This window comes from Tyto alba, unplaced genomic scaffold, assembly GCF_018691265.1.
Source record: "Tyto alba isolate M040663 unplaced genomic scaffold, T.alba_DEE_v4.0 Super-Scaffold_2, whole genome shotgun sequence".
NCBI lineage: Eukaryota > Metazoa > Chordata > Aves > Strigiformes > Tytonidae > Tyto > Tyto alba.
Window position 1 is genome coordinate 11,298,869 of NW_024881282.1, and position 11,037 is coordinate 11,309,905.

The 11,037-nt window shown below is 39.7% G+C and overlaps 1 protein-coding gene across 8 annotated transcripts in view; it reads left to right on the top strand.

Annotated features, from left to right (window-relative positions):
• FAT3 (FAT atypical cadherin 3) overlaps positions 1–6,921 on the top strand; it is a 418,659-nt gene extending 411,738 nt beyond the window's left edge. For 7 of the 8 annotated variants that reach the window (XM_042792184.1, XM_042792182.1, XM_042792186.1 and 4 more), the window contains one exon: positions 241–6,921. In XM_042792184.1, coding sequence (XP_042648118.1) covers positions 241–860 — 620 coding nt within the window. In that variant the 3' untranslated portion in view covers positions 861–6,921. The remainder of the gene's footprint in view (positions 1–240) is intronic. The other variant, XM_042792190.1, reaches the window with a different exon arrangement.
• Positions 6,922–11,037: the final 4,116 nt, after the last annotated feature.

An 11,037-nucleotide genomic window follows, 5' to 3' on the forward strand; every position in this document is an offset into this window, starting at 1 on the left:
TGAAATGCCTGAGAGTGGTCATGTTTTGGTTTTTTGCTTGTTTGCATTAGCATCATAATACAATTTTTTCTCCTCCTCTGCCCCTCCGGTCAGAGCATGGCTGACCTGTGTGGATGGCCTGTGGCGCATGCTGTGATTTGACTGTGCTGTGAGGATTAAGAAGCAAGTGCATGCAGAACATTTTGCTCTCATTAGCGGCCCCATGAAAATGAAGCACTGTGTTTCTCTTCCTTGCTGCAGCGTATCATTGGGATACCTCTGACTGGATGCCAAGTGCTCGCTTGTCTGACATTGAGGAAGTGCCCAATTTTGAGACAGCAGATGGAGGCTCGGCTCATCACGGCAGTACCAGAGAGCTGGAAACAGATTACTACCTTGGTGGCTACGACATTGACAGCGACTACCCTCCCCCTCACGAAGAGGAGTTTTTAAGCCAGGACCAGTTACCACCTCCTCTTCCAGAGGATTTTCCAGACCAATATGAAACCCTCCCGCCCTCGCAGCCGGTCTCAATGGCAAGTACGCTCAGCCCCGATTGCAGGCGACGGCCACACTTCCACCCTAGCCAGTACCTCCCTCCTCACCAGTTCCCCAATGAGACAGACACTGCAGGGTCTCAGACTGGGAATGAATTTAGTACTTTTGCTGTTGGCCCAAGCCAGAACACAGAAAACGTTAGTGCAGGTAAGATGACCTTATCCTTGCACAACTCTCTAGATGCCTCCTCCTCTGACGTCTCAGCCAGCTGTGGCTTTGATGACTCCGAAGTAGCCATGAGTGACTATGAAAGCGTGGAGGAGCTCAACCTAGAAAATGTTCACATTCCATTTGTGGAGACCCAGCATCAGACACAAGTGTAAAGGAAGCTCCCTTCTTATTCTTCTTCCTCCTCTTCTTTTTTTTTTTTCCCTTTTTTTGTAATTTGGTCCAATTAATAGTATAAATATTGAGAAGAAATTTTGCTGAAGGTGTATCTATATATATTGGGCGAGGCAAAATACAGTATAACCCATTATTAACTTGTTCAGAAATGATACTGTATGTGCAGACACAAAGAGACCAATTGTGTTAAGCATTATATATCACAAAATTCTTACAGACAATCTGGAGAGTATGTACCTTCTATTTATTACCAAGAGCAAAACAGCCTTTGAGGCAGGGGAAACAATAATTGCTAAATAATTTCTTTCTCTCCTCCAAAGTCTGATTTTTTTTTTTTTTTTTGTTCTGCTATTGTATTAAAAGTGTTACAGTGTACAGTATTAAGGAGATGGTATGCATCATTCCAAGATGCACCATTGCATGAAATTTTATGTCAGCAAAAGAGTGAAAGCAATTGATCGCTGAGGCTGCTGTGTACAGCATGTCAGAGGGCTGAAAAAACATCATTTACAAAGTGACCTATCAAAGACAAGTGACCAGTCATTTGTTCATAAATAATTACCTGTACTTTTGTTTGTTAAATAGCATTTCATTCTACGTTGTGTGCATATAGAGCAACATATATGCAACATATATTTACTCCAAATTGGCCTACTTTGGTTGCCATTTTTTAAAACCTGATGTCAGATGCATGTGCATAACTTCACCTGTGAGGACCAGAAATGTCAGAGTTTGGCCCAGTAGATTCATTACAGAGATTCATTACAGTACTGTGATTTCCAGGCACTCAAGCTATTTTCTTAAAGCTCAGTGATGTCTTAGATCCTGAATTATCCCATGATTTCTTTAGCCTATAGCTGCAGTAAAAGGCTTTTCACTTCCACTGTTTTCCTGAAATCAGAAAGTTGAGTGTTCTATCTCACAGTTTTGCCCCAGCTGCATATGCACGGCCTCCTTTGACTTCTGTATGCGATGTGAACATGTACCTGAACAAATTGGGAATTCTAACTATCTACGAAGTGCTGCTGGTTTTTTTTAAATTCCTTGCTTAGGCAATCACCTCTTTAACAGCAGTCATCATACTACAATTATTGCCATAAAATTAGTTGCAATTAAGTTGCATATAACGCTGCTGTAACCTCAAATCATTAGCGTAACGTCATTTGGAAAACGTCCATCCTTAGAGTTTACGGGATGAATTCTCAGCTGCTGTAAACTGACTCAGTCGGTGGAACTGCACGGATGGGCTGCGGCCAAAGATCTGGCCCTAGATTTTCTACTAGATGTGTGATTTCATAGGATCTGAGGACTTCCAAAGGTTGTTGCAAACTTCAGAATATTGTTGTGGGATGAGGAAAACCATGACCGGTATGATTTGACCTGAGCAGCTAAATGCAATATGGAAATACAGGATTTTCACTCAACGTATTAAAGCAGAATATACATACCTGTTGCTCAGTGCTATGAAAATGTTTTCACCACTGCATTTTACAACATATACCCTATACAGTGAATGTGAGTCTTCAGTCTGCATGCATTACTGCTGGGGTTTCATCCATTCCTTCCGTGGCATAATTCAGTCCTTCTCAAAAGCTATTGAATACATAAATTGTTGTTATAGATGAACAGATTAATTAGCAGGTTTCCTCTGCTGCTTTCCATGTCCTGTCTCTTGGTCAGACATCTTAACTGAATAGTTCCAGCAGTTGTATTCCAGGGCATGTTCTTGACTGACTTGAGTTTCACCCTAAATTAAATTGTGGGCCATTCCTTGACATACAGGATTTGTTTATTCAGAAATTGCCCCCAACACAAAGCAATTAATAATAGAATGTAATTTAAATAATTGCACCTTGTAACACTTTTAATAAAATAGGATTTCTAAAATTCTCAGAGTAGGTACAATATGTTGCTGCTTCCCTCCAGTAGCTCATACAGCTGTGAAAGGTTGGTGTAGATATTTTCTTTGGGATCATGCAACAATTCTTCACTAGATAACAGCTCATTATACAGGTACATGAATAAATTGAGTGAACTTCTAGAAGAATGTACTGCACATACAAGTATTATCAAGTACTTGTTTGCAAATAGTTCCTGTCCATTGAATTAATGAATGTCACTTGGTCTTCTCAAAGTAAACATGCTTCTGTAACAGTGATATATTCTGAATGTGCTCCTGGTACGTTTCAACCCCTTTTCCCTGCTACTATCCATGTGTTTTCAAGAAGATAAAAAATATGGAAATTTGTATCGCGATTGCAAGGAACTGAGCTATTTGCCAATATGCAATGGTTTGGCAAGCCCAGAGGCACAGATAGAGGACTTGCATTGTTCATGAAGTCTATGTTGCAGGAAAGCAGATGCAATTAGATTGATGTCTCTTCAAGAGTAGGAACATCTGAGTTTGAAAAACAAAGCTGCACATTTAGCTGCACTTTTAAAGCTGGTATGACTTTCTGAGAATGTAATGCTCTCTTAGCATCGAGCTGCAGTTCACATGAGGTTTTCTCCTACTCAGTTTTGATGTGAGACATTTTTACCCATTATGCATTTAGTTCTATTCAAGCCCCCAGCTAGTTATGAAGTGTACTTGCCATCTGTTTTCTCTAGTGAAAATTCTTGGGTAAGCCTGAGACACTGATATCAAAACTTTACTGGGCCATATCAAAAGTGTCATGAGGGACGACACCATGGGAGCCTAGCAATTGCCATACAAAAAAAAAAAAAATGAAATAAAAAAATCAATGTTTCTTACCAAGCTTGTTGCCTCAAAAATATCTTGTTGGTAGTAAGTTTTACTAGTAAAATATGCATAAATACAATGTATAGTAATTTTCTGTTCTGATGTTGTTGCCATTTCATTTCACTGAACGCCTACTTATTAAAGTGCTGTTGGGAAGGTGCCAAGGATCACCCACTCAGCCTTCTCTGTCCCACTCATGATTTCTATACCTCAATATCTCCTCCCATCCAAATTGAATAGGCCTAATCCATTTTTAAACAGATGTTCCTCTGTGAATATTGGTACTTCTGTGGATTTCCTGGTTTTCTTTAAGCTCTGTTTGATAATGAGAACACCCAAATGCAGATCTAAAGGTGAAATACCTCTTAGGGAATAAGATTTTCATATTAACATCTCTCTTGTTAATCTAAACCATTTTATTTTCTTTTAAATTACTGCTCCACGTGGACAAGCTGTAACCTTGTAACATGGAAGATAACAACACATTCATAACCTAATGCAAGAATTAGTGTTGATATTATTCCATCCAATATATATTTATTTTTCTGCCATTTGATGATTGTTCTATATCTGCTCCTGTCATTGCCAGTTAGAGCTTCCCCTCACATCTCTGCTTATACAGTGTGTCTGTATTTCAGTTCACATTCCTGTAGATGGCTCCACTCCACGGTATTTTCTTTGGGAATCATCTGTAGAACAGATTTCATAGACTTAATAAAGTACTTTTAAGTATCAGTGGATTATAACTATTAGGATCAAGACAGTCATTGATTTTTTTGTGAAGAAACAACAAAGGAAATAAGCAACTTGTTAAAATGCAAATGCATGCTTGTATCAGAAATCACTGATTTGCCAGGGATGTATGAGTCTGTGTAAAAGGGTGCTTGTTCTCTGTGTTTTGATCAGGTTGAGAATGTCATGCACATTGACAGCCTTTTTGATAACTTAGGCAATGGAAAGAGCCTTGAAGTGACTGACAACAAATTTGTGCTATCAATACCATATTAGGTGGCTTTGTACAAAAGGAAAAAATAGGGTTATGTATCTTTCTTAAGTATGCTAATTATTTTGCCTTTGTGTTATAAATATCTTAAAAAAAAAAAAAAGGCAAAAAAATTAAAACCACAAAGCCACAGATACTCGATGTGATTGCTGTCCTGAGCCAGTATCTTACAGCAAGGCAGAGGGACAAAGGTGACACCAAGGAGCTGCAGAATCACTTCCCTCCCATGGGGTCAAATGGACAGCCCCACTAGAATACCCCCCCTTAAGTTGCCTTATTGTAGGACCCAGCATATGAAGGGAACCAGGAGGATGTTGCAGTGCAGAGATTCATTACAGTACTGTGATTTCCAGGCACTCAAGCTATTTTCTTAAAGCTCAGTGATGTCTTAGATCCTGAATTATCCCATGATTTCTTTAGCCTATAGCTGCAGTAAAAGGCTTTTCACTTCCACTGTTTTCCTGAAATCAGAAAGTTGAGTGTTCTATCTCTCAAGCAGGCTCTTCCCCTCTGCACATCCCACAGAAAAGTTAAATTTTGGTCCTCAGAATTCTCTAGCGTAGCCTGAAGTAGTGCTATCCTTGATGTATTGGTACCCACTCCTGTTAGCAACTCAGAGTGGGTGCCGCACAGTGAAAAAATGCGTGCCACTGAATGCTGATTAATGAGGCAGCGGCAGCCTTTTGTCTCTGCGAGCCAGGCAGGTGGTAAAGTATGAGAACATGACATAGAAACTGTTGCTCTTGGCTCAATATAAATTCCATTGTAAAGAGAAATCTGGGCTGGAACTTGACAAATGTTTAAGAACACAGCCTTACTCCTCATCGACCTTCCGCTTGAAAATGCTAAATGGATGCTATAGTGTGTCCTCACAGCCAGTAATGTCTGTAGTCATGGGAGAGAGAGTTGAAGGGCCCTGGAACAGTTCTGCTAAGCTTTGTTTGAAAAGGTAGCATCCCTAATAATGGAGAAAAACATCTATTTAAAACCAGTAGTGATAATACATCTGTGCTTTGTTGGTATTTTTTGGAGCTATTCACTGAATAATAATGAACGTTTCATAGGTTTCCAGTGAGAGCTACATCTTCAGATTCATTCTCTGGTGGTTTACTACATTTACCATGTAGTAAAACTGTGCTTATTGCCTGTTCACATTTCTGTTCCTCTCAATACACCAAACTGAGATTTGAGCCTTAGAATTTTAGACTATTGCCCATTATCCATGGCTTTTAGCCTGTGTTTCATAAACTTGACATTTAACATCTCCATTATCAGAAGGGCCATTCAGTTAGTAAATTAGCTGCATCATGCAAGGGATGGGCAGATAGGGAGGAAATGTAATTAAATTCATTTATTTATGTAATAATGAAAAGCAATAATTACAAATATGTCGTATTACACAAAGGCCATAAGTAATCTTTACCAGTGTTAAGAGTGCACTTGAACTGTATTATGGAAAGAGATTGGAGCCCTCGGAACTGTAGCATTCACCATAGGAATACCTGAATTGCTATTATTTAACAATGCAATGAGCCCATACTGCCGCTTTTCAGGAGGTGACAAAGATGTTTAGGGGTGAAAGCAGTTCTCTTTAAAGCACTGTATCGGAAAAGATTGTCTTGTAAATTTTACCTGTCGCAAGCAGGCTGGTTTGTAAAAGATGTATGTTTTGGTGTTTCAAAAGAAGTTTATAAAATAATGTATATAATGGTTTCAAATTACCAGGCTTTTGTAGATATTTGATGCCAATCAGGTCGCTTTAATTTTTTTTGTTTGTTTGTTTGTTTGATATAATTCTAAAGAATCATCAAAGTTGGTTTAAACTTCTAAGGTAACAGCAAAAACAAAAAACAAAAAAGTTTTAGATTTGAAAACTTTTTTAATCATTTCAAAATGTACTGTAACTTTCCTTTGGGTTCAGCTCTTTTTGTTTAACTTTTTTCTGGTTTTAAGAAGATTGTTTTTATTGACTTTTTTTAAATGAATATGCTTTGCACAAAAAACTAGAAATATGATTTTTATGCCATTTCGAGTAGGTGATTAAGAGATGTCATTCCGCCAATGACAACGAATTCAACCTTATGCAAAAGGGAAGGTTTATCACTTTAAGTGGGTATAGTCCTTCATCTGAAAACTAATTGTTCCTTCATAATTGCTGTTGGCAGTATTGTCTTGTGTTCTTTTGCTATAAAAACAAAACAACAAAAAAAAAAAAGTGTACAGGTTTGTAACTGCCAAAATTTGCTAAAGTTGATGGTTAAAACAAGTTTTCCAAGTAAACAAAAAGAAAAGCTTGGCTGTGTTGATTATTTCTTGATTTTTCTCCTACTTTCAAAGGAGGGAACAAGATAAGACACATCAGTTCTGCAAGGAATGTAGCATTTCATTGCCTCTATGTATACAGGACTGCAGAAAATGCTGCTTTTTTTGACTTCAAATTCATTTAATTAGTACATGGCAATTCCTCCACAGGAGCCCCTACTCGCACTGCAGAGCTCTCTTGCCAAGAGCTGCTTAGCTGGTGTGCATATGCTAAGGCAGTTGCCTAATTAAATCCACATTCTCAAATGATGTGAAAGGTGTCATCACGTCAATCTTGCCACCTAGACAGGGATCTCAGTCGACTGGGATGATTTCAGCAGACAATCCAGCTTCCCTGTGTCAGCAGCTTAGCAGGGGTATGAGGGACTTGTACATAAAGCAGTAGCCCACTCCACAGTGCAGCTGGGACAGATCTGCCTCCTGCCATGGGCATCTCTATCCTCCAGCATCATGGCACTGGCAGCTGGGACCAGCTGACACAAATTTAAGTGAGAAGTCTCAAGTGTGTAAACACTGCCCCATAAAAGAGTTGTCATTGTGCTAGGCATGATACTCAGTCTGCTCGGTGCATTGCATTCAGGGATAACCCCATTTATTCCTTGTTCATCACATCTGTTCAACTCCACAGCCCAGGCTGCCGCAGTGGGGATGGACTGAAGCATGGCTGTGATGTAGGAAGAAGGGGAGATGGTCCCTCCAGAGCTCTTTGAACTCCCTGCCATGACACAGCCAGGAGCACGCCTGATGCTGCTGGGGAGGAGGGATGCTGCCTGCATCCCAGTAAAACATGTAGGACTCAGAGCAATGCTTCAACCAAGCCCTCCAGCTGGGGCACAAATACCCTTTCTCAACATTCTTGAGACAGAAGTTTAAGCTATGGAAAGGCAAAATTTGAGCATTAGAAGTCTCTCTTCCCTCAGGAAAGTTTTTTTTTTGGAATGGATGAGTGCCTTACTTTAGTGAATTTCCTATTTAATTTTCTATTTCTATATTCCCTGCTTGTAGAGGAGCTCTTCTTCTTATCCACCTTTCCCAGTAGATTTTGACATAATCTCAGGGCAATATTTGTGGCAGCAGAAGTAGCAGAACAGTTCAGTGAGGCTCACTGTTATAGTGAGACAAAGAAGAGCATTATGCAAGGAAGTACTCATTTGGAGAACATTCAAGACTAAATGACATAAAATTCTTGCCTCTGTTTAATGTCCAAAGCTAGAGATAGGGAATGACATCAGTATTTCTTTTAGGATGGAAAATATGAGAATCAAGATGCCAAACAGGTCAAAATGCATGTAAGTGTTTCATCAAAATGGAACCACCACCACTGGTTATTCCCTTAACTTAGGCCAAAAATAAGCTATTTCTTCCTTCCATGTGTTACAGTAACAGGTTGTGTAAACTTGCAGCGTATCCAGTCCAACATGATGGAACCCACAGCTCCCCATTTATACTGCCGTGCTGCCAGTGCATAAAGTCACACAGCAGCAGAAGCCATTGTGGTCCAAAACTAAGAAGGTAACATCTAATGAGAAAAAAATGAAAAGGAGCAGATACTAAAATGACAGCTCTAGTGATTTCTGTGAACTTGGAGTTTTTCACACAGAAGATTTTCTTTTGTTTCTGCAGAAACATCTGTAATGCAAAGCAACATGAAAATCAGAGTTAGGTGGCTGGCTGTGGCATTTCCAGCCCTTCAGAAAAACTTGGAGAGCTCCTGCAGTATCCTAGGAGTCAGTCAGCTGGATGTGAAGAAAAGGATGCAGTCCTTCCTTTCTGGAAACTTACTGAGCATCTCGATTTTCAGATCAAAGAAAGACCTCTCCCTTCTGGCAACATCTTTGTTGCTTCCACTTCCCATCCTGCCTGCCCCCACTCTTACCATGCAGTGGGGGAAAAAATCAGTACAGTGACTGTGACTTTCTCTCAAGTTTAAAGAAAGAAATTAAGAAACCCCTACTTCTTCTCAGCCAGCAGTCATACGCCACAAGGAAGAAAGCCTTTTCAACAGTCTGCTGAAGAAAGGTCTTCTGGCTGCAGAGAGAAATGTGCATGGTGTCATAAAGGAGGAGGCAAGGAAAATGTAACAGCAGGTGAACGTCAAGTTCTTCCTCTCTTAGTTTAGCTCTTTCAGATGTATGTTCTCCCCAGCAGTACCAAGGGTCTTTCTATACATATATTTAGCTCATATCCCCAGTTAAACTTTCTTCCAAGAGACTACTTAAATTTCTTCCTTCCAGCACATGAGACCCTCATGCCTCTGGTTTAGGGGTGGAGGAGAGGTCATCTAGTAGGGTTCCTTATAGGACTCAATGATCCAAACATATAAAGACATAGGGACCAGCCCTGGCAGGGAAAAACCTACAGTGTCCCTAGGGCCACTGCCACATTGCTTATAGGTGAGGTATGGCCAGGGATGATCAAATGCAAGCCAACTAAGGGAGACTTAATTCACAGGAATGTGAATTGTAAGTCAGTCCACTGCCAGTTTGATATGACTTTTATTTTCCAGCATCTTTGGAATAACTTTCTACAGCACACCTAATGTGGGCTCCCACCAGAGCCAATGGACAGCCACTGACACCTCCCCCAGGAGACATACTTTACAAGCTGGGGGTAAATCCACCACAATCTGTGGACACAGCTACTCTGAAGCTATTGCCTAGTGAAGAAAGAAGGTACAAAGAACCAGCTGCACAGAAGCTAATTCCAGATGTCCCACTTGGCTAGTTCTTGGCCTGCTCAGACATGTCATGAATCATTCTCAAGGGAAAAAAGCTGCTGTAAAGTGGCCAAGCAGAGAAAGCAGCTGCTTGCTGCAACCTACTGAGCGGTTATAAGGGAGTGTTTATAAGGCCATTTATATGGCAAATAAAAAAAGAAAAACTGTGAAGAGAAACTTTCTTTTTTCAAGTCACTTTAAAGGATTTATTTTATTTAAAATAACATAGAAAATAAAATGCATTCATTACTGTTAACACAATGTTATAAGGTGATCATATCTTTACAAAACAATATGTGAGGATTCAAGCAGCACATGTAATTCAGCCTTAATACACATAAAAGGTGATGTGCTGATTTTGTTATGTCCATTAGGTCACTCTTGTTTTCTTTGGTAACTTCACAAGGTGTTCCTGAGAATGGGATGTTTGTAACCCAGCAGTTGGGGCATTACCACTGCCTAAATAGAAGCAGAAAGGATTTTTCATGGGAATTTTTAGGGAAGCTTTAATATGCTACTTAAAGTTAGGTGAGAATTGACAGGTCACAAGCAGACAAAGTTCATGTCATTCTCCATCCCACTCAGAACAAAGCAGGGTTGACAATTTCTGTGCATCTTGTGGTCAAAGAATAATACCTAGAGAACTGAGGCTGCTGCCTGCAGGGCTTCCAGTGTGTCTCGCGTTTCCTTTCCAGCAAAGACTGAAATGCAGTCATGGGGGGAGGATTCCTGTCATCTATCCTCAGATATCTACAGTGGTGGTGCCCCATCTGAGCCAGTCATCCTTGTCTTCTTTATACTCAATGAAGGCATTTAGGATGCAAAGTCATCTATCCCATTGTTAATATCAGCTTTAGAAGGACACCAGCTGAGAGCCATGAACTTCTATTTGGATCCTATGGATTCCATCTCCAGTGCATAATTTGCTGTTGGGAATTGCTGTTTCATGTAATTCTTTTAAATTTATTTACTCCTACAAGAGAAAGAGATTAGCAAACTGGAGAGAGGTCAGAAGAGAGCCATTAAGGGGTCAGGGGCTGTCATATATGACATATGGGGAGAATTTAAGGGACCCAACTTATTTTGTTCTGTGATTCTATCTACTTCTGCACTTTCTGTCTTCAGAAATAAAATATGTTTTATATTCTGCCAAAATTCTTCCACTGCCATGTATAAATATTTACCTTTCATTATTTACTTCAAACATAAATCTTATTTAGTAGGTCCTCGGGAAAAAAAAAAATCACCTTGTATTATTTCTGCTTACTGTTCAGTTTTAATAGTCCTAATTAATGCAAACCTCAAAACCATGTTACTCAGTTTTAAAAAAAAAATGTTATTCCTAAAGCAAGAAGACAATGTTCTGATTAA